The sequence below is a fragment of the Geospiza fortis genome, unplaced genomic scaffold, assembly GCF_000277835.1.
Source record: "Geospiza fortis unplaced genomic scaffold, GeoFor_1.0 scaffold194, whole genome shotgun sequence".
Taxonomy (NCBI): Eukaryota; Metazoa; Chordata; class Aves; order Passeriformes; family Thraupidae; genus Geospiza; species Geospiza fortis.
This window is the reverse complement of record NW_005054322.1, coordinates 3431960-3456191: the sequence shown is the minus strand read 5'-3', so window position 1 is coordinate 3456191 and position 24232 is coordinate 3431960. Positions and strand designations below refer to the sequence as shown.

At 43.0% G+C, this 24232-nt stretch overlaps 1 protein-coding gene across 2 annotated transcripts in view; it reads left to right on the top strand.

Annotated features, from left to right (window-relative positions):
• The window catches only part of LCP1 (lymphocyte cytosolic protein 1), a 49540-nt gene extending 33296 nt beyond the window's left edge, over positions 1-16244 (top strand). For both annotated transcript variants that reach the window (XM_031056806.1, XM_005420765.3), the window contains exons 6-16: positions 15-96; positions 2133-2298; positions 5377-5519; positions 7532-7627; positions 8140-8335; positions 8820-8898; positions 9099-9213; positions 10060-10193; positions 11143-11266; positions 13343-13467; positions 14802-16244. In XM_031056806.1, coding sequence (XP_030912666.1) covers positions 15-96; positions 2133-2298; positions 5377-5519; positions 7532-7627; positions 8140-8335; positions 8820-8898; positions 9099-9213; positions 10060-10193; positions 11143-11266; positions 13343-13467; positions 14802-14934 — 1393 coding nt within the window. In that variant the 3' untranslated portion in view covers positions 14935-16244. The remainder of the gene's footprint in view (positions 1-14; positions 97-2132; positions 2299-5376; positions 5520-7531; positions 7628-8139; positions 8336-8819; positions 8899-9098; positions 9214-10059; positions 10194-11142; positions 11267-13342; positions 13468-14801) is intronic.
• The last annotated feature ends 7988 nt before the right edge of the window (positions 16245-24232 follow it).

The following is a 24232-nucleotide window of genomic DNA, read 5'->3' as shown; positions in this document are numbered from 1 at the left end:
TCTTTTATTTCCAGTAAGATGATCAACTTTTCAGTGCCAGATACCATTGATGAGAGAACAATCAACAAAAAGAAACTCACACCCTTCACAATACAGGTACTTAAACACAGCAAAATCCTTTGCTTTTCCCCTTAGGATGCTTTTGTGTAATCACTTACAGAAAAGGCTGGTTCTGCCCAACACAGTCAGGCAAAGTTGTTTGTGGCACAGTGAGATGCTCAGGTCCATGTCCTAAAAACATAAAGAATTATATTTACATTGCTTTCCACACATATGAGCAACCCGACTAACCAAACACAACGAATAATGTTCACCAGATCAGAGCTTTAGATGCTTTTGTGGTAGATGCCATGTGAATGAATGCAAGAGCACAGGGATAGTACCGTGACCAGTTGCAGCTGGGGTAGCTCTCAGAAGTCTGAATCCCTCTTTTAAGGTATGACAATGCGCCTGAACTCACAACTGCAGTTGTTGCAGTCTGATGTCCTCACCAGAATATTAGCTGTGACCCTGGAAGTATCAGTGCAACATGCCTGGAATTGGACCATTGCTGTTGCATGCCTTTTACAAGCCAGTGTTTCACCTTGAATACTGAATCCTTTTTTTCTGTCACATGTGCATATATGATTTTTTAAATCAAAGGGTTTTAATTTTCACTACTTAAAGTTTATTGTGTTTCTCACACAGCAGTATGTAGAGTGATATTTTTATATGAACAACATCTATGTACCTGGTACAGAGTATAAATAGATATATGGAACAGATATGAACCTAACCCAGTTTAGCCCTCAGCTACTCTGATTTGATGGAACATTAGCCAGACTCAAGTAAGCTCAGAAGCCATTAAATTGGATTTTTATGCTGTATACCTCATTTTTCAGTTATAATCGTTTTGGTCAGCAGCATAACTTAATGATGCAGCTCAGATCAATCCCTGTCACATGTAGACATGATTTGATCAATATAGCTTCCACTTTAAGTTAACCCTTTTACAGCTGTCTGCTGGAGAAAAGGCAATTAATTTGAAATGGTCCAATTTTTCTAGCTTGTGAGAATTTACACTATGTCTCTCTCTGCATTTTGTATCTAATCAGATCTCCCTGTCATGACAGCAGTGCTGAAATTCATGTGAAAAACTGCAAAGCTGTGTGATAAATTATATTTTCCAGGCTTCTTTGCCTGCCTTACTTGCCCTCTGTTTACAAAGCCACCTTTTTGCATAGTGTAGACCCGAGGATCAGATTTTCTTATTCCCTTTATTTTAAATGGTCAGGAAATGGCAAAGGAACATAATGTTCCTGAAATATCACTTTTATTTCTGCCTGTCACTGTGAATCACTGATTCCCTCAGCTTCCTCTGCACACTCCCAAACCAGGAGTCCATACTCCAAAGTTCAAAAAGAAAATGTCCACATATTACCAGTTCTGACCTTGGCTGAACTGCAAGGCTAAAAACTCATCAGGTTTGTTCATACCGATTCCTGGGACAGCATGTTCTTTGCAAACACTGCCAGCTAGCAGCTTACTTGTGTCTTAGGTATCAGGGCTTTTGCAGAGTGCTTAGGGAGAGGCGAGCCTGGAATATCTGCCTGTTGATGGGGCTGTAGCTCCTTTCCTCCTCCATGTGTGCAGGACTGAGCAGAGGAGAGTTTGCCCCATGCTGAGGGTGCGTCTGTGCTTGAGCATGAGCTCGAGCATTAGCCCTGGGGAGAGCCTGGCCTTGGTAAACCAGCACTGAGCCAGGACATCGCTGTGAATGTAGATGTATGCTCTGAGCTCCAATGCCTTGTGACCTGACGTTTGCCACCTCAGCCAAAATGAGGTCCTTTCTGTCTTTGTGTTGAGACCCAGAATCTGCCTGTAAATCCCCAGGAGAGTCTCCATTCCCTGCCCTCTGCATCAAAAGAACTGTGGCCAGCAGGTCAAGGGAGGTGATTCTGTCCATGTATTCTGCTCTGGTGAGCACCCAGAGCACCCACCTGGATCACTGCTTCAGGAAAGACACGGTTCTTTGTGCTTAAGTGTATTTACAGTGAAGCTGCCTGCAGATTTCACTCATTTTGGCTGTGCTCCGTTCCTGTAGCCTCAGCTCTCAAGTTTGGCATCATTCAAAAGTTCTCATCTTTCCTTAGGAAAATCTGAACCTGGCCCTGAATTCTGCTTCAGCCATTGGGTGCCATGTTGTTAACATTGGAGCTGAAGACTTAAAAGAAGGGAAACCTTACCTGGTTCTGGGTCTTTTATGGCAAGTCATCAAAATTGGACTCTCTGCTGACATAGAGATCAGAAGGAATGAAGGTATGTATGGCTCTTTCTTTCAGTGCTCCACTGTCATCACTGCAGAGTCTTTAGGACAAAGCCCTTAAAAAAACCCAACTGGATTTTATTTTTTTTCTTCAAGTATTTGTTGTCTGTTTTCTTGAGTGGTCTAATTTTCCTTGCCTTTCACAAGCTTCAGCACTCAGAAGTCCAAGGCTTTCTGCAGAATGGTGTATTCAGAGCCTTTCCATGCTCACTGGATCAGGAATGGTGGTCTGCATCCAAATATATTGGTGTATTGGTGCTAAATCTGGGATAAGCAAATCTGCATTCAGGAAGCTTGGCTCCTTGCTCCTGATTGCCAAACATATTTCTTTGTGAAATCATAATTATAGAATCATAGAATAATTTAGGCTGGAAGGAACCTGTGGAGGTGCACCCTGGAGATCTGACTCAGCCATCCAGCCACCTGCTTTCAGCAGTACAATATCTTAAGTATAACATCTTAATATCAGATGAGATAGCTCAGGGCCTTTTCCTGTGTTTTCTGGGCAGCCTGTTCCAAAGCCCAACCACTCTTGCTCTGAATTTTTTTTTCTAGTTGGAATTTCCCTTCTGGCACCTTGTGTCCACAGCTCCTCATCCTTTTCCTGTGCATACTGGAAAAGTGCAGATCTGGCCCCTCTATAATGGTTGAAGACAATACTTGCTCCCCTCTCAAACCTCTTCCCAGGCTAAATAGTCCCAGTTTTCTCATCCTCTTCCCTTACATCACAAACTTCCATCCAAACATTTTTGTGTCCTTCCACTAAACTTGCTTCAGTTTGTCAGTCTCTTTTGTACTGGGGAGCCAGAAACTGGACCCAGCATTCCGGGTATATCTCACTAATGCCAAAATTCTCTATGAAGTAGTTTCATCACAAAGGCTATGGGTGTACCTGCAGCCCACACAGCACCTCATCTCGCTGCTTTGTTCCCCATGCCTCTGGATAGTCCCTCACCCAACAGTGACACTTCCTTCCTCCAGTTTCTGTGCAGGTGTTACCTTCATTGCCTCACCCCTTTCACATTTCTGTCCCTTTCATTGCCAGAGCCACCAGTTCCCATTCCTTTGTAGATAGCCTTGCCCTGCTTATTTGCTATTTTTTCTCCTTTCTGGTATTTTCTCCTTCACTTCTCATCTAAGACTTCATCTAAGGCTAGACAAGCCAAGAAAATTCTGATATATTTTTTCAGGTTCTCTCTTTCACTCATAGCCCTTCTCTGCAGATGTTTCAGGTAAAACTCCCCTAGTCCTTCTCTGCAGATGTTTCAGGTAAAACTCCCCTTTCTTGAGCATGAGACCCTATATTTCCAATGAGCTTTCATGAGCACATGATACCAAGACAGTAATACATCCCAACCTCTATGGGAATTACCTGGATACACTTAATATCGTGTTGGATTTTCCCCATGTCATATCAAATGGTGGCTCAGAGTAGCTTGGAAGACATCTAATCCACTCAGGTTCTTATCCTTCGTTCATATAAGCTTTTAGCTAATAGCAGTTATTCATATTAATTCCCCAGTGAATGTCTTTGAACATGGCACTATTAAATTGCATTCCATTTTTATTACTGTCATCTAGTTCATTCTGTCTGGTTTCCTGATCATCCTCTGTATTGACTATGCCACCTATTGACTATCATCTTCACATTTTTTAGCATGTTGTAAGTATTTGTGCCAAGATAATTGATGCAAAAAAAAAAAAAGGAGAAGATATTAATCTAAAAATCAATCCACAATCAACTCCACAAGAATCCTTCTTCCAGTCTTCCGGCAGTGTCAACACTGTTCTCTTCATAAAATCCTCTGTCTTCAAATGCTTCTATTATCCCCCTCTGGTCCAGTTTAACCCCATTGCACCCTATATCAAATTATCTGTGTAACTCCACTTACAGTGTGTCTCCACTGTTTCCTTTATGTAGCCAATCCATAATTCTTTCAAGGTCTGACAAAAGATACTGGAAGAAAATCAGAGCAATGTAACACACTCCTTTTTTACCACATTAATAATTAGTTTCCACGTTAGTTCTTCTTTTCAAAACTAGTTCTAAAGCTTTTCGTGGTCCAAGGTTTCAAGGGTCAATCCTTCCATCCTGCCTTTTCCTCCTCTTGTGAACACAATATCAATTTATCTGTGTAAATAGGGTATCTCCTCAATTGACAGATAAATTAGCCCTACTGGCCCACAAGCCCATGAGGTCATGTGCAAGTGTTCCAGAATGCCTGTGTGAATCCAGTTTCAGTGTGAAGGTCACTGAGATTTCTTTCATCTAAGCTGCAAAAAGCCTGTGTTCATATTTTCATTCTGAGCTTGCCCCTGTGCTCAGCATCACTGCATCCAGCCCTGCACTTCTCAGCACTGGAAAGACTTGGACCTGCTGGAGTGGGTCCAGAGGAAGGCCACAGAAAGGCTCAGGGTGCTGGGGCACTCCTATGAAGGTGGGCTGAGAGAGCTGAGATTGCTCAGCCTGTAGAAGAGAAGGTTCCAGGGAGCTCTTATTGCAGCCTTCAACACCTGAAGGGGCCTGAGAGAAAGATGATGACAAAATCTTCAGCAGGGCCCGTTGCAGTAGCAAAAGGGGTAGTGGTTTTAAACAAAAAAGGGTAGATTTAGACTGGATGTGAGGAAGGAGTTTTTTGCAGTGAAGGTGGTGAAACACTGTCAGAGGTTGCTCAGAGAGGTGGTGGATGCCCCATGCCTGCAAACATTCAAAGTCTTCTCAAATGGGGCTCTGAACAAACTGATTTCGTTAAAGATGTCCCTGCTCATTTCTGGGAGGGTTGACCAGACCTTTATAGCTCGTGGGCAGCTCTTAGACCACACTGAAATTGTCTTCCACTTGTATATGATCCACTACTAGATACACAAATTACAGCCTTATACTCATTTTATTGAGGTGATCCTTTCTCTGTTTACATCCTCTGTCATGCTAACCCAGCTTGAATTTTGGCAACATTTTGGCAGCTCACATTTCGAAGCTAGGGCAGGAAAATGTTAAAGAGAGAAAACAGTTACATATTTTCCTCAACAAGTGTTCACATCATTATTTTTAATTTTTTTTTCCTGCTTAGCCTTGATTGCTCTTCTGAGAGAAGGAGAGAGCCTGGAGGATCTGATGAAATTGTCTCCAGAGGACCTGCTGTTGAGATGGGCAAACTATCACCTGGAAAATGCAGGATGCAACAAAGTCAACAACTTCAGCTCAGACATCAAGGTATGAGAAATACTGACCAACAAAAGCAAAACAGCAGCTCTACACCCAAATTCCTGCCCTCCACATGGAGACTGTGCACTGAAGCACTCCAAGCAGCTGAGACTGCTCTGTCAAGCACATGGAGCTGGGTACATAAAATGCTTTCATTGGGGTTTGCCTTTGCACTCAGTAGTATTCCTCCTCTTCCTCCTGACCTCCCAGTTATCACTGACAGCTCCTGCACACCAGATGCCTGAGAAAGGAATGGATACTGTATTTTCAGTTCCTTGCCTCTGTTGCTCACCTCCTTTCCAAATCCTCCTAAATAACTCTTGACCTGACTTTTGTTTGGAAAAGCCTGGACCTTATTCAAACATGTAGAGAAAGGTGATTAGGCATTTCCAATTCCTCTTGATCTTTCCCCACTTGATCTTTCCTTCACCTAGGCTATGTGCTCCTCTGTCCCAACATTTACTATAGCCCTGAATGCAATTTTCTCTGAGTTTTAATTTGTTTGAACTATTGAAAATACTACAGCTAGACTGGGAGACACTTGCAAGAGTGGATCTGTAGTCTGGGCAGCATTATTTCATATACTCAGGACCTCTTGGGCTTTTGGGTGCAGATTTCAGCAGAGCTTTGTCTGTAGGACCTTTTTGTTCCCAGACAGATGTAGCTGAACCTCAGTGGTGCCCACTGATGAATTTTTGACTCTAAAACCCAGTGTGAGGCCCAGACAGCATCCCAGATGTGCAGAGGGTGTATAAGGGAGCTGGCTTACAAGAAAGCCAGGGGCTGGCCAGCACACCAACCTCACCTGATTTCTCTGCTCCCAGAATAGCATGGGAAAAAACCAGCTCCCAAGGTACCTGGTCATAGGCTTCACTAGGGACTGAAGCATAAGCACAAGCATTTAATTGAAATACAGAAAAAAAAAACCACTAGGGAAGGCAACAGGAGGGGTAGAGAGTCACATTTGATAATACAGTTTTTATTGTAATAGATTTTTTATTGTAATCCAGGTTGGGTGGGTGGAGGTGACTGGAGAATATCCATGAAAAGGGAAGGGAATGGAGTCTTTCCCATCTTTCTGTGTGCTGGCCAAAAAGACTACAGTTCAGCTGATTGAATCTTATCTACAACTGCAAGCTAAATCACAATTCTGGTGTTTACAGTAGGAAATGAAGGCACATATTTACAAGATTTCGGTGTTTACAGACATTGTCTGTCTCCCCACCTCACTTCTGTTGTAAATAACCACTTCCTAGATACAGTACATAGTAATACAGATGTAAAATATTTAAAATAATTCAGGTAGTCTGCTTAATATTTTGAAGAGCAGCAGTTGGGTTAGTTAGTCAAGTCCCTAGACATTAAAATGTAGCTTTATTTTCAGTTCTTTGAGTTGTTTTTGAAGTGATTTAATATTTTCCACATATGGAAGCAGCATTGTATTTCACAAAAGATTAAAGACACAGCATGATAAACCCTTGTCTTGTTCTTGCCCTTTTGCCTGAAAAATGCTGATATTGTTGTCAGTGTTAACTTTTGTCCTTGAAAACTATGCTTTCTCTTCCACAACTGTTCCAGCCTTGCTTTGAAATCCACTTTAAACATCTGCTTTCTCCTTCTGCATTTTCTTTTATTAAATGCTCAGCAGCCTGACTTCTACAGCATTATAAAGGTATGCATTTTCCTACATCTAATTTTACCTTCAGATTAAGTAAATTCTGATATCACTTTGTTGTTGCTGCCCTTTCTGTAAGTTCCACACACAGCATTCTTGTCTTGTGTGTTGGGCATTCTCCAGCACATATATATTGTGCTGGAGAAGGGGAGAAATAGATTTGGCAAACACAGCATAAAGTAGGAATTGCTAAGTGCTTCCAGCTTAATTAATTTAATTATGTAGCCCAATGATCGATGTAATAAAAATGAAGCATGCAGGCACGTTGTTCAGGGGAGCACTGGCAAGCAAAGGGCTGAGCTTTAGATGTAGTTTTTCTTCCCTTTAATTTCTCTGTCTGTCACAGGACTCAAGAGCTTATTACCATTTGCTGAACCAAGTTGCCCCCAAGGGAGATGAAGAAGGCATTCCAGCTATTACTATTGACATGTCAGGATTAAGGGTAAGATGAGATAAGTTTGGAGTAAATGCCAATATTTTCTGTCCATTACTTGCATTCCTGGCCAACACACGGCTGTGCTGGGATGTCAGAACCAGCAAATTCTTTCTTGCATTGCAACACGATCTTGTAAATCAGAAATCAAAGCTTCCAAAGAATTAAGAATTATGTGTTTGGATTTTTGTTAGATAGTAACTCTGAAACTTCAGCAACCGTTTAATCACACTGATAAACTACTAGCACGCAACAAGTGTATTTAAATACATTTATCTGTGAATTTCATCAAACCATCACATTTATATGGAACATGGCTGTAAAAGCAATATGGTGAGGTGGTTGAATCATGAGTAAAGCCCATTTGAAAACACAGACTTGCCATTAGCGAAAGTGGGAACGGGAATAACAATAAATCCATCAAGGAGCTGCTTTAGCAGCTAGATGCCCACAAGGAGACCCAGGTGGGGTGGGTGCAGAGCTGGGGAGGGTGAGGCTGATGTCGCATTTGTGCCGAGCAGGAGAAGGATGACGTGCAGCGAGCCGAGTGCATGCTGCAGCAAGCCGAGCGCCTCGGCTGCCGCCAGTTCGTCACCGCCACCGACGTTGTCCGCGGCAACCCCAAGCTCAACCTGGCCTTCATTGCCAACCTGTTCAACAAATACCCTGCCCTGCATAAGCCAGAGAACCAGGACATCGACTGGGGCTCCATTGAAGGTCAGGAAAATGCAAATATCTCATGGTGCACTGTGATATTTCCCTTGCGTCTCCTTCCGTTCATGGTTCAGTGCTGTAGGGGGATAGAATATAAGAAAATAAAGATAGTGTAGAAAGTAATCTCACCCCTAAGGAGTTGCAGCTGGGCCAGTTACCAAATATTAGGAACAGGCCTGGCTTTAACAGGCCACACCTGTGACCAATGAGAAGGAGAGTGCTATAAAAGTGGGGTGGCTGGTTGAGAAGGGAACTGGAGTCAGTTGGCTGCTTTGTGAAGAAGGAAGAGTCAGTGCTCTGAGGAGCTGCCCACAAGAAACACCAAGAAGGTCTGAAACTTTTGTGATAGGAGACAACAGTATGGAACCCCTGCAATAAGATGACAACACAGTGCGCTGTAAATTCAGTTAGGGTTTTCTCCCAAAACACTTACATTACTGAAGTGTGGTGTTCTGCAGGCCTTTGATTGATGTGTCTGTTGTTTTAGGTGAGACAAGGGAAGAAAGGACATTTAGGAACTGGATGAACTCCCTTGGCGTTAATCCACGAGTAAATCACTTGTACAGGTAAGATGAGGTATTGCACTTCCTTCAGATGATAAATACAGCCAGCAAGTTAATTGCAAGAACATAAAAACTTCTGGGCCCTATAAGAATATATGCTGCTTTGTGTTTCCCAGGAAACTAAGTTTACCTCTGCTAATAGTTGAATCGTGTTTCTTTCCTCTGTTCTTTGGACAATGATATATCTTTTTTGTTGTTTTCAGTGACCTGTCAGATGCCTTGGTTATCTTCCAACTCTATGAAAAGATCAAAGTGCCAGTAGACTGGAACAGGGTGAACAAACCACCATATCCTAAACTGGGTGGCAACATGAAGAAGGTACAAAAAGCTAGAATAGCTCCAGTAGTGATGCCTTATCCTCAGTGAATGCCTAAATCATTTCAAACAGCAATGTGGGTATTCATGTTGCTCTCCAGTCCCAAGGACAGCACCTTAAATTATTTTTGTGCTTAGTCAGTGGATAATTTTTCATCCTGAAAAAGAAATATACATTAGACTCACTTGCTCTGTTGGCAGGTGAAAAATATCTGTTACCTAAAAAGACTTGACAATTTTTGTGTCAGTATTTAGAAACTGTATTTGCAGATCCCTTTTGCTACTGCTTTGGGCACTGATTGTAATGCATCTGGACCGTGAGATGCATGGCACTGGCTTAATTGCAGCTGTCTGGATCACTGCCCTCCACTTCAAATAAAGACAGTGATAATAAGCATTCTTGATCAGATGCATCAAGAACCGATCACACAGCTGCTGCTACATGCAAAGCTTTCTCCCAGCTATCTGGATGAGTAATTGCATCCAGTTAGACCAGAGTGATCAACCAATCTAAAATATTGGCTGGGACACTAATCCTTTGTCTCAGTGTAATGCCATGATGCTGGAGCTACCCATGAGCCATACACTTTTATTTTCCAGGATAATCTGCTTTTCAGGCCGTAATAAGAAGTATAGCATTTTCTTCTATGTTAAATGTTCAGGATGGTATTTTTGGGGTGCATCTGCCTGGTAGATTGGTAGTCAATCAGCTGTTTTATCACAGAGCCCCAATGTTCCTGTCTGCCCAGGAGGATCTGGGCTGAGTGATCCAAAGAATTTCAAGTAATAGTGTCTTGTCTTCTTTCTTTTTCTTTTTTCCCGCTATATTTTTGACCTTGCTATTAACAGCTTGAAAACTGCAACTATGCAGTGGAACTGGGAAAGAATCAAGCCAAATTCTCCCTTGTCGGCATTGCTGGGCAAGATCTGAATGAAGGAAACCGTACGCTCACGCTGGCCTTAATCTGGCAGCTGATGAGAAGGTAGGTCAGAGCATTTTGGTAGGCTCAGTTTGCAGTGCAGTAGTTTCCTGATGCTCTCAACAGGCTACAGCCTTCTCACTCCTCCCTTTGCACTTCAGTGCCATGGCACAGCAACCTTCTGCTCACTCCTAGTTAAGGATGTGATCAGAGCACGTCTTGTGGGCAAGGCCATGACTGTCAGATCATGCAGAAGATTGTTATTGTCACTATCTGCATAGCAACAAGAAATGTTTATTGCATAGAAGAGAGGAAAAGAAGTTAAAAGGTCTCTGTGTCAGGGAATGGGGACAGTGCCCCAGAAGTAAGGAACTGATACAGAAGTTTTGTAAGCTGATTCCTGAATGGGTATAACTCAGTACCTCTCCCCATTTTAATGTAATTCTCTGTGTGTGCATATTGCTGTGTTTAAGAGTGCCATAAATAAAAATAAAGAGCCCTAGTAGTTAGGAACTGAATACAAACTGAATTTGGGCTATAGAGTAAGGTAGAGGTTTATCAGTAGGGTAGTTAAACTAGGGATGAGGTGATTACTTACCCTAAGTTTGGGATGTCCTTCCAAGGTATATGCTGTATAAGCAAAATACTCCAGGCTTGTTTTCATGCAGAAGGTCAGTCTTAGCTGAGCAGAAGGATTCCCTTCTATCTCTAAAATCAGTGATTACCTCTTAAGTGCTATGAGAATGAGTAATTTACAACGAGATACATTCAGAGGAATTCCAGGAATTAAGTAACCAAAATTTAACATTCCCAAAACAGTGATTAAGGAGTTGGGGATGAAAAAACTCCTTAGATTAATAATTGTGTTATAATATACATCATATGCACTCTGTGTGTGTGTGAGGCAGAGGAATATCAGATCATTGGGATAATCCCAGACAAGCTGTGCACATACAGGACAGTTCTGAGGTTACAGCAGACTTTGAACAAATATCCTGGTTTCCCTCTTAAGGTACACCCTGAATATCCTTGAAGACATTGGTGGTGGAGAGAAGGTCAATGATGAAATCATTGTCGGCTGGGTCAATGAAACACTCACTGCAGCTGGGAAGGATTCAACCATCTCCAGTTTCAAGGTACAGGATTTTTTTTCAGAAATCTCTGCTCAGGAATCTCTTATTCAGAGTGCTTGTGTGTGTGGTATATAGATGTGTGTATGGTATATAAATGTGTGTATGCCTATACACACACACTCTACATTATGATATAACTCACTGCATAGCTTGATTATTTTTCATTCCCTTTTAAAAGCTTGTTCAAATACATAGGTTTTATTCGAGGGACTTTATTGTGGAAAAGTAATAGAAATGTGATATGAACACTACAGGAAACACCTTGAATTCCAGTTTGGCTTGGGAAATCAAAGGATGGAGCCAGGAATGATGACTGGAATTAAGAAAGAACTGCTGTGCTGTTGGTTATGAATCAACAGCAATTACAAATGGCAGTATTAAAATGAACAATAGCAATATATTTATAACCTGTGCAGGGGTACCTTGCCCTATTTTGCAAGCTACCACACAAACACAGAAATGGACCATTTCTAGAGCGCTTCCAATTCCACTAACCACACAATATCTATGACACTTCCCAAGCTAGGGAACACTCCATGGATATAAATCAGCAGTTTGCACCAGGCGAGAGCAGATCCATCAAACTTCATGTAATGAGTTCAGGAATCACACAGCTGGTCCCTCTCACCCCTCCCATCAGTAAATGTCTGTCAGTGTCATCTCCCCACAGGATGCAAATGCACTAGCCCTGCACCCCATCTTTTGCTTTGATGACATTGTATTCTATGACAAGGTGACTTGCTTCATGGATGAGGGAAAGGCTGTGGATGTCATTTACCTGGATTTTAGTGAAGCCTTTGACAGTGTTTACCACAACATTCTCCTGGAGAAACCGGCTGTATATAGCTTGGACAGTTGCACTGTTTGCTGGGTAAAAACTGGATGGCTGGGCCCAGAGAGTGGTGGTGAACAGAGTTACATCCAGCTGGCAGCCTGTCACCAGTGGTGCCCCAGGGCTCAGTTTTGGGGCCATTTAACATCTTTCTTGATGGTCTGGACAAGCAGATCAAGTGCATCCTCAGGCAGTTTGCAGAGGACACCAAACTGGGTGGGAATATCGCTGCTGAAAGGCAGGAAGGCTCTGCAGAGGGATCTGGACAGGCTGGATTGATGGAACAAGGCCAGTTGTATGAGGTTCAGTGAGGCCAAGTGCTGGGACCTGCACTTGAATCACAACAACCCTGGCAGTATTACAGGCTTGGGGAAGAGTGGCTGGAAATCTGCCCAGCAAGAAAGGACCTGGGGGTACTGGCTGATAGTGGCTGAACATGAGCCAGGGTGTGCCCAAGTAGGCAAGAAGGCCAATGGCATCCTGGCCTGGATCAGCAATAGTGGCCAGCAGGACCAGGGCAGGGATTGCCCCCCTGTACTCAGCCACACCTTGAATCCTGTGTCCAGTTCTGGGCCCCTCACTACAAGAAAGACACCGAGGTACTGGAGCATGTCTAAAAGGCAACAAAGCTGAGAAAGGCTCTGGAACATAAATCCTATGAGAAGCAGATGAGAGGGCTGGGGGTGTTCAACCTCAAGGAAAGGAGGCTCAGGGGAGACCTTATCACTCTCTACAACTGCCTGAAAGGAGGGTGTAGCCAGGTGGGGGTCAGTCTCTTCTCCCAGGTAACAAGTGATGGGACAAGAGGAAATGGTCTTGAGTTTGTAAATGGCCAGGGGAGGTTTTGGTTAGATATTAGGGGAAGTTTCTTTCCCCAAAGGGTTGTCAAGCCCTGGAACAGGCTGTCTAGCAAAGTGAGTTGGAGGATTTAAAAAATGTGTAGATGTGATGCTTAGGGACATGATTTAGTGGTGGACTGGGAAGTGCTAGATTAAGGGTAGACTTGATAATAAAAATATTTTCCAACCTAAACGATTCTATGAAGTTTCATCCCTTGGGTAAAAAGAAAAAAAATCCTTGAAAGAGTTTTTAGTCTGCCTTAGATAAAAAAAAATATTCTAAGCAGCCTTTTGTGAAGATCTAAATGGTATTTTACTGAACTGTCCATTGCTCTTGAGTCTAGACTCTAGCTTTGTGGGAGTTCTGTCATCCTGTTCTTTCATTTAATTTTCTTTTTGTCTATGCAGGATAGCAAAATCAGCACCAGCATGCCAGTCCTGGATCTCATTGATGCCATTCAACCAGGGTCAATCAAGTATGACCTCTTGAAAACAGAGGACCTGAATGACGAGGAGAAACTAAATAATGCTAAGTATGTTTCTGCCAAGTGGCACTTAGCATGAGTTACCTAACTCTGTCTTTAAAAACTACTCTGCCGTCATTTTCATCTGGCACAACCTCATGTGAGAAATACCGCCCGAGTTAGAAGCATGAAGGCTCTGAGTTAGGTAGTAAAAAGAGTATCAATGGAAATACAGTGTGTAATGTAGTTCCTGCTTCACAAATCCCTTGAAAGGATTGAAATCACTTGGTTTCACAAGCTCCTATTTTCTCATATTAAATTTAAAATTCTTTCAGATATCAGGGAACAATGCCAACAAACAGTGAAGAGGGATTAAGTGACAGCTCTTTAGTCACCTACAGGTAGAACAAGGGCATATTTAAGAGAGAAGAGGGAGGACAGGATTCATGCCTGAAAAACTGGTTCTCTAGATGTGGATATTGATTTTTTTTTTCCCCTGAATGCAAATGATTTCCTAGTAGAGAGTCAATTCTGGGGGCATCTCTCTCTCAGAGTTACACAGATCACCTCCTGGTCTGATCATCAGTTTAATTTCTCTTCTATACAGTAACTGCAATCAGAGCTGCCATTATTTTTGTAAAGACTTTTCCCGCTGTTCTTTTCCCTTCTATTTCCTACCATCTGTCCTCCTTTTCTTGCAATCCTATGTGTGCTTTTCTCTGTACTTTATTTCTTCATTCCTCTGCTGTTCTTTTCCTCATTTCCCACCCCTGTTCCCCCACGTTCCCAATGTTTCTCTGTATTTTGGGGGAAATTTCACAAATGTATGTGCTCTGAAATGGAAAGAACCTGGGATTTTCTAGCTTTTTTAAAAAAATAGAGAGAAGAGACAAACTCACTGGAGAACAGCCAGTGGCTCTGAGCAGGTAGATGGGAATGTCAACTTGCACTTTCTGGGTATGACTGAAATAAGTCCCCAGATGTTGATTTCCAACAACACTGGTTTCCACTGACATCGCAGCCTTCTGCTTCTATCCTTGCAAGTTTGTTTACATGCAAAGTCTGAGTCTCAAACATTGAAGGGGGGCAAGGTCATAATGGCTGATTTTGAGGATAAACTTTTAGGGGATGGAAGATTAAATGTTTCATACCAGGACCTGCAGATCCCATCCTGCAGGTAATCAGTGCTCTAACCATCAGGGAATGCACTCTGCCTTTTATTAGAAATGTAGTTCTTTATGAGCCTGTCTCATACATTCCTACAGAAAAGTTTAACTTTGGTAAATGAGTGAAACCCACTCTGGTATTGATCATGTAAAACACTTAACAGGGGGAAAATTATTGCTACTGCACTAATTTCTGTCTTTATTTTTTCCTTTTTTTCTCCCACCCCTGCAATGCAGATATGCCATCTCTATGGCAAGAAAAATTGGAGCAAGAGTCTATGCCCTTCCAGAAGACCTGGTTGAAGTAAAACCCAAAATGGTCATGACAGTGTTTGCTTGCCTTATGGGGAAAGGAATGAAGAAAGTTTAAAGCACAAAAGACTTGCACTGATGCCTGTTATTCACCCTTTAGATTCCTTCAAACTGGATGCTGTTCTCTGTGTCAAATAAATATGCAGTGCGCTCATGCTTTTAAGACATGAGTGTTATATGTGGTTCCAGGCCATACAGAAGTTGTGTATTCACATGTATCCAGGAAATACTTTGATGCTTGATTTCTTTGCCTTATTTTTCCACCTTGCTAGCTTATAACCATTTCATATTCCTAAACAAGTTTTTGACACTGAGGCCTAAGCATATCATTTCATTAATGGATACCAGGGTTTTCTGTGGAGGTCATCCAGTGACAGACAGCTTTTAGGACTGTGAAATGTTATACTCTGCTTCTGCCTGAAAATGTTGTCATGCTTTTTGTAGCATTTCTGCCATACTTACCTTCAGTTTGCACCTGGGATGACAAAACAGGTTTTCTCAAGCCAATGCAAGTAGTAGTGGCTGTTTCTGGAGAGGTAGGATCCTCTGAGGAAATTCTTGTGGAAAGAAAGTAGTGTTTGGTGTCTGTGATGTGCTGCTGGTATGTAAACTGAGCAGTACTTTTCCCTGCAAGTTATGCCTCTGCCATCCATGGCATTACTCACAGATTACATTACTGCTCACCAAAAAAAACACACTGTAGCCTGGTCCTCCAAAAACATCCAAACTCTGGCACCTTTGCAACAAATGTTCTCCAAGGAATAACTCGTTTTTATGTCATAATACGCTTTAAAATGATTGCAAAGCATGATAGTAATGAAAGCCATGTTAAAGAAACTAAGGGAATGTACTCAGTAGCAATACAATGAGAAGTGAACAAAGGGATACAGAATGACATATTTGTGTAGACAATAAAAATTCAAGTGCTAACTTCACAGACTTGGACTCAAGGGGCTGTGGCTCTGATTCAGGAGAGCATTTGTACCTGTGCTAGCATAAGAAACACATACTCAAATGCTCCCCTGAACCCCGGCTGGGATCCTCAACAGAGCTAAATCAGCTTTGCATTGCAGCTAACAAGGCACTGTAAATTTGCCTCAGTTGAGGTTGTAGCCCTGTCTATGGGTAGTCAGTGGGATATATTTGCACTGAATCTCTTCCTTGGCATGAGACATTTACTGGCCTTTATGTGGATTTTACTGTGGTGAAATGCAGAAGGAGGGAATTTTGCCTTAATGCACTCCCATTGACACAGTTCTCTCCCTCTCCCCCTCCCTTTCCTCCAGCCCTTCAGAACGGCCTTAACAAAGAACCCAATAGTCTATGACGTGATAAGTCTCTCCAAATAAAATGTTCTATAAAGCCAAATGTGTAGTCCTTGCTTTTAGTAGTGGATGTGCTAGTTGGTGTGTGTCATGGAGCTGAAATGGGGACAGAGGTAAAAATAATCTGTGGGCTCACTGACAATGTGTCTTCTGCATTGTTACTGAAACCACAGATTGCAGAGAATGGAAAGAATTATTTCCTAGGCCACTTGTGAAAATGCTACTCTGAGACACTGCCAAAGATAAGACACTGTTCTGGCTGGACTTCCAGTATGATTTCCCTTTTGGTGCACTGCCTAGCATCGTCTTACTTTGCCCAGGTACCCATAAATTTTGCTTATTTAAGCATTCTGCAATGCAAATATGCTGCTTTGTTTCTGCAGGAATGGCCAGATCCTGATCCCAATCAGATCTGACTGCCCTGTTTCTCTTAAGAATTTAATACAGGATGAGAAAAGTGCAGTATCCTAAACCAACCCCATTCTGTCTGGTCCTAGTATTTCCCAGTGCTTCCAGAGGAGGAGAACATCTGAAGTGCTATACTATGGAGATGTCACCCCAGCTTATTGCCCAGGAAGGGGGAGTTATGAGATCATGGCCCCTACACTCCTCCTCCTCCTCTTTTCAAGTGTGGCACCTGCTGTTGCCAGAGAAGAGGGGTGGCACTGAAAAGGCAGCTCCATCCCCTTTGTGATTGACTTGGGAGTCCTTCAGAGGTAAACCAGAGAGAGGAAACTGGGACTGCAGAGCTTCTGTCAGGTGGGATGACCATGTTTTGTGTGAGTCTCATGCACGTGTGTGCATTTGCAAAATGAAGAGGCCAATTTTGGTTGGATAAATGGTGTAGATCTGACAGGACCGGGTAATCCTGCCTGAAGACAGCCCTGTTTCAGGCTCCTTGTTTCAGGGAGATGGTCTCACCCCAGACTCAGGGGCAGTCATGAAGGATGAAGTAGATGACCTGGCAGCAGAACTAGGGTGAGAAGGATGGCTTTTCCCTTGAACCCAAATGAATGCAGGTGTTTGCCATCCCCAGAGAGCAGGGGGGATTTTCAGGCGTTTTCCATTCACCAGCTCTTAGCAACTCAGCTTTTTGCACAGGGGTAAGATTTTTAGAGGAGACTGCTGAGATGGGCAGAGAGGAGGCTTCTATACATCATGCATTGCCGCTAGGCAAGGTGTAGGACTTCGAGGGCTCTGGGGACTGAAAGCTGCCTCAGGCTCTGGAGAGGGGCCAGGAGATGTACGGTGTTATTTGAACCACGTTTTGTGGAAGGGGCTGCTTTTCCTCCTCCTCAGCATCCCAGCACGCTGGCACGCATCCCTCCCCGTCGGCAGCGCTGTGCCCGCGGGCTGCCTTGGGGAGCAGCATCACCGAGCGCCAGCCCGCGCTCCGCAGCACGGACAGATAACCACGAGATGGCACTCCCTGCGCCCGGAGCTCGCACACCGGCAGGCGGCACTGCCATCCTCTGAGGAACGGAGGAAAAAATTGGATCCTGAACTCTCGGCACGAAGCCAGCACTCGCAAGTGCGCAAAAGGGAGTAAGTGCTGCTGGCAGGGATGCCACTGTAAATCCCTCCCAGATCCTCAGCCCTGGCTCTGGAATCTCACTCGAAAAACGAATCTGTCACAGCACCGAAGGTGTGGGAATAGCTGCATTCTGGTACAGGAGTAGAAATAGTTTCACTTTTCAGTGCATTTCTGTTTAATCGAGTATTCTTGCTTATTTGATGAACTTGAGGTTTTGCTTTCATGAACAGGTAATAGCAGCCTGTAATAAAGGTCTCTCTCAGAAGATGCTGAAGGGGTTAAGCCTATGACAAACATCACTAAAAATACCAACCAGGATCTGGAATTTTTTTGCTGTTGCTTTCTTCTGACTTTTTCCATCCCTCTTAGAGAAAGCAGCTGTCTTTGGGATTCACTCCCAAATCAAGCTGACTTTGTAAGCACTTTCATTATTGATTTTCATTGCACAATTAATCATAATTTTCAATGCTTCAAAAAGGCTTAGACACTCATACGAATAAAAATAAAGCATCAGCATTTAGACTAAATAGGAGAAAAAACCATGAGGGCAATCAATCCACACGCCTCAGGGTACAGTCTGATCACCAGATGGACTTAGAAGGAAATGTCCCCCCACAGAGTAGTAAAGCATAATTAGGTGTATGATGAGGATTTTACACCTTCTTGTAAATCATCTACCCTAGCTAGAAATCATCTGTTCTAGCCTTGGAAAGGGGACAGCAAGCAGGTTGGCTGGCTGCTATGCTCTTGTAGAGATAAGGTTGTCTCTATTTCCTCCAGAACTGGGACCAAACCAAAACCCCAACCTGACATCACTCATCCTTCTAAGTGCAGCTTAATTCTGTCATTAGCCTAATCACAGACTTCAGGCCTTGGTGTCCACTGCTGTCTAAATGAGCAGCAGCTTTGATCTGGCTTCTGCTTGGAAAATAGGACCCTTGGAAAATAGGTCTCTGTCAGCTGGCTGCAAAAAGCACAGGAGCAGCATTGGTCCTACAGCAAGTACCATTGACTGCTGCTTTCAGCTTGATGAAGAAATGGATCCTGGTGCCTCCAATCCTGCAAACCCGTATGCTGAGTTCCTCAGAGTCAGCTCTCTGTCTTCTCCCACTTCTGGCAGCCTCCTTCACCATATGAAGAACAGACTTGTCAAGAATTTGGGAGCATTTTCCTTCAGGCTGCTCAGCCACTCAAGCCCAAGCAGCAGAGATTAGCACCACTGAATGCCTAATTCTCATTGCCTGCTGTGTGGTGAGACACTTTGGAGTTAAAATTTACCCACAAACCTAAGAAGCTGTTCATTAAGCAGGACATGAATCAGAAGAGCACTGTGTAATGGTAAGGTGGCATCTGTGGACTTCGTACAGCTTAATGTGAGAAAACTGTGAATTAGGGGCAAGCTCACATCATAATGCTCTCAATTTTTTTATAAGTGTCAATCAGTGCTTGTGGGTGGTTCTCTTCTGCCACCAGGAAAAATGTGTTATTCCCCTGGCAATTCCTTTGCTGCTCTGAAAGTAACACACAGCTCTTAGTTCTCACCAAGTAAAATGACTATATTTATAAAGGACTGTTTTTCATTGCATCTTATTTACTTTTTGTGCCCTGATAACTTTTCAAACTGCTTTATGGGAAACCTAATTTGTTCCCAGATTGCAAACTACTATTACTATTCCAGATCCATGATAAATTGTTCAAAGCTGAGAAAGGCCAGAATTCACACAGGCCATCTGCTCACTGGTGTTACTACACTATGTCTGAAATTTGTGAAAAGTGCAGAATGCTACATTACCAATCCCACCTAGACACACTGAACTCTGGGCATTTGTTAAGGATCTAAGGAAATACAGCAATGAATATCTGTAAATGCACAAAGCAGAGAGAGGGCCCCACACATGCCCTCTGGAAATCTCCGAGCAGGTGCTTCATATGTGTGGTACTGCTTTGATTCATGCAGGCAGAAAAGCAATGTGAAAATGAAAAGCAAAACACCTTGTGTGTCCGAGAGCTGGTGAACTAGGCTTAGGAGCACCAGCCCTGCCATGCCTTCTCCTCAAGGTCTGTGTTAGCTTGGGTGTCAGTGAAACCATCCTGTGGTTAGGTAATGTGCCAGTGAAAGCTCAATCAGCCACAGCAGGGAAAACAGAGATTCCTGAGGAGGGATGCAGGCCCTGCCCACCTGTCCTACATCCACTGCCTGCTGCTCTGTCAAATCACAATTGGCATTAGGGAAACATGGCCTCAGTGTCCCATAATGCTTCTCAGACCTACCTGGGGGGATGTTGTCCATGCAGTGATCAGATCTTGCATACCAGTCAAATGCCTCTAGAAAATTTCAAAATTTGTAGAAACTTCCCAAATTTGTGGTTGGAGCCAAATTCTGGGGCAGTGATGGTTGTCTCTGCAGTGTGCATCTGCTTGCACAGACTGATGGTGGTGGGGACCACACCAGCTGAGAGGGGTGAATGAAAGAGGGCAGGACCTTTGCTCTATGGGCTTTCTCTTCACCAGCATCCTCAAACAGGCCCTGGCACCTTCAAACAGGTCCCAGCATTCTCCAAAAGCCCAAAGGATGGGTCCACTCTTCTAATCTCTGCCAGATGCCATGCAAGAAATGTAAGCAAGTGCAAGGAATGCAAAGAAGAAAGCAAATTTGGTTGATCCAGACGGAGACAGGCAGAACACATCCCTGCCCCAGGGCTAATTGCATTCTGGATATGTGCACACATAACCTTTGTACATAGAGGGGGAGACAGGTGTGCATCCATTCATGTGCAACTTGGCTAAAGTGTGTTCTCTGTAGGTGGTACTTGGACACCTTCCTCAAGTGCTCAGAAGTTCTGCTTGGAGTGCTCCTGGGACTCTCTTTGATATCCTTTGTTACCAAGATAAAACTTGCCTTGCAGGTGCTCCTTGCTAAGACCCAGCCAAATAAGTCAAGGTGTCCTGGCAGAAAGACAACATGAATCACTTGTACAACTGTTGATTGGGTGGTGGTTTATAACAGCCCTTCAGGAAGCAGAGCTCATGAAGAAAGAGTTTAAACAGTACAGATACCTCCCCACTCACCCCAAACCATGCATATACTATAGCAGCTTTCTCTCTACTAACCCAGGAGAGCTGACTAGCAAAGAGTAAAAGAAAAGATTTAATAAATAAAATAGGTTGGCGCAACAGAGTCCTCAAAAATGCCAAGGAAACATGTATTTCCAGCCTCTGCTCATACCTATCAGCCATGATTGAAACATACTGCTGAGGGGCGCTTCCTCCCAGGTTAATCCATCATTTTCTAGCACAAGCAGCATCTGATTTTTATATTTGAGAATGATGTGAGGGAGAAATGCCAGAACAACAGAAATTTAGACATAGTCCAGATTTTCCCCTCCTGGTGGTTTCATGGGCTGCAAAATTGTTTCCTGAACGAAATAACAGAGGTTGGTGACATTGGCCATGTATGCAAACGATCACAGTGTCCTACAAAGATTAATTGGTTCATGAATAAAGATGAGGAGCTGAGGTGTGCAGGGAGAAATCATTTATCAATTATATGCCTTGGAAAACTGAAAGATGATACAGCCTTAATGGCTGAATGGGTTTGAAAGGGGGACTTGTAAATGGAGTTCTAATTCTGTTCTGCCACATTCATAATAAAGAACTGTTACACTAATTGCATCCTTGTGTGGCTCATGAGCAACAGCCCTCAGCTGCATCACACAGTGAGCAACAGAGATCAGAGTTTAGTTAGATTTTAGTCATCTTCTGCCTCATGTGGGAGGGGCGCTCACTGGTTACCTTTGGCCCCATCAGTAGTGATAATGCACCAAAAAAATGGCAAGGGTCCATCAGCAATTTTCATGAGATTATTTTGCATTTGAATCTGAATTTAAAGAACCAGTAAGGACAGCACAGACTTGGCTTTTATGTTCTGCTTCAGTCACACACATGCATCACACGATTACCCATCCCTGGAGGGACTCCCTGATTAACTGGAAACAAGAGGATTCTGGAGGATCAAAACCATAACAGACTATGCTAATCCCAAACAAGGAAAATGATCTGAGGGATGTGGTTGCTGATAACAGCTGACCTCTGCTCCTCCTGCCCCTTGTGCATGCTCGTTAACAGGTTCACTGTTACAAACAGACAGCGCCAGCCTAGCATGGGCTTTAGCACACACTGAAATACAGACTCAGATCTGAGAATCTTGATGAGACTTGTTATTTAAAATCTTGCTGCTGGATACTGTGCAAGCCCCAGGATCAAAGAAGAAAGTCACACTTAGGTCACGGTTGAGTATAAGGGAAATCTCATGACACTTGGGTGGCTGAAAACTATAGGAAAAGCAAAGCAACCCCTGATGAAGGGAAGAAATGATGCATCTGACTCCATTGATATCAGAAGGCTAATTAATTACTTTATTATACTATATTATTGTATACTTTATTACACCATATTGCGCTGAATCTGCACAAGCACTCAACTCCACTCAACTGCACAGAATCTCGTGACTGTCAGCCAAGAGTCCCGACACACACACATGTAGATTCAATTGGTCAATGAATCAAAACACTCACACCAGAATCCAATCACCAATTCCCTTCAGGTAAACAATCTTCCACAATGCTTTCCACTTGTGCACAAGAGGAGCAGCAATTGAGATAAGAATTGTTTTTTCTTTCTCTGAGGTTCCTCGCTGTAATTCCCAGAAAATATCCTTGGGAAGCTGTGCCTTGCTTTTCTCTGTGAAGAGAAATGCGGCCACAGAAAACCAAGGGTGACACTTAGGAGAGTCACTGGAGATTACTCAGTGGCACTGCTGCAACTGCTTGAGATCATCTTGCTGTAGCAGTTCAAGAAGTTTCTCCTTTGACTTGTTTTATCTGACAGCATTCCAGGGTCTGGTTCTCTTTCATCAAGAAGAGCAGCCTGCAGGAGCCCAGCATGATGACCAGGCACAGCCCAGCGTCCCAGTGTGTGCTGAGGGATCTTGAGCAATGATAGATACTCTGACTTAGCAGGAACACAGATGTTGGTCTCTTCTGCTGCCACCATTTTGGCTACTGACATCTTAAACCGCCACACAAAGATGTGCCAGAGGTACAGCACCCAGTCTCTGTCCAGGGGACACTGGTGTTACTACATGTGAACGTGGAGAGGGAGAGGAGAGACAGCATCCAGCCAAAAGAGTGAAGACATCTCTTTAGAACTGCCTTTAAAGTGTGATTATATTTTTAAAAGCAATATAAGAATGGCATCAGAGGGCTATATATATAACCTAATTCCCAAATGCATATTTTTCAACAAAGAAATCAAGACAACACTTTGCTAATTATCTGCTCTGGAAACCAAGACCTGCTCATCCCTCTTTAAATGAAAGCTTGTGCATCTCCCAAAGCAACCCTAAAAGTTAACACAAACCAACACAACTGGAATTGTCCCCCATTAGTACAAGGCCTCTGGTCATATTTGCTATGGCAACGCTTGCAAGTATCAGGTCAGCACAGCCCATGGACTACCCAGTGGAGAAGGAATAATTAATCCAAATGCAGCAAAATCTTTGAACTCTGACAGAATTTTTGACCAAGCAGCTCTTCACCAGGGAATGCTGAGTTAGCAGAAGTGAAAAGAGTTGCTGGGAATGATCAGTTTTGATGAATTTCCCAATTAGAGAAAAATAGATTTGTTCAAGAAAGGAGGATTTCAGATCTCCTCAAATTCAACAAAAACCTCACCTTGAAGCAGTTTCTAAATTGAGTCTTATTTCCTCCAGGTTTTAAAAACAGTCTGTGGAAATGCAAGTTAATTTTCAATAAAATAATTAAAATGCCTTTAAAAAATCAAGCAGCAGTTCAAACTCTCAAAAGTAAATGTTTTTATTAAATCAGTTGTTTTGACAGTTGCCCTTCACATTGTTTCTAAGACTGCATTTTTTCTTCCCAGATAATCTGAAAAATACTTCCCAGGTTCTCAGAAGTCCTTGAAGGTTATTAAAAGATTTACTGCTTCAGGTAGAGTTTCATCAAACACCATTTTTCTTCTTTTTTTTTGTAGGAAGTATTTCCTTTGCATTCCAGAAACCAAAATGCAAGTAGGAAATCAGTAACTTTCAAACACCATGTGAACAGTCTCTTTCCAGTAAGCTGGAGAATTTCCTGGAAAAGCCACCAACACAAAAAAAATCTTACAACTACTGTTTGTCTAAAACTTTCTTCTTGGGTAGACAATAGAAGGTATTCCCTTTTCCCACTTAATTAACACCCTAAGGCATGTAGAGAAATGATCCTTTCCTTTTCTTCAGTAAGAGCAACCAACTCCATCAGCTTTTCAATCTCTTCTGTTAAACCTAGCTCAGCAGATCAATTTTTTCATCATATCTGTACATGGAACAATTCCATGAAAGAGCATGTCTGGATGAGCAAGTTTTCTCTCCTGTATTTTATTTTTATTTGACAGCTTCCTTTTGCCTGTGTGAGGACAGAGCATCTGAACCACTGGTT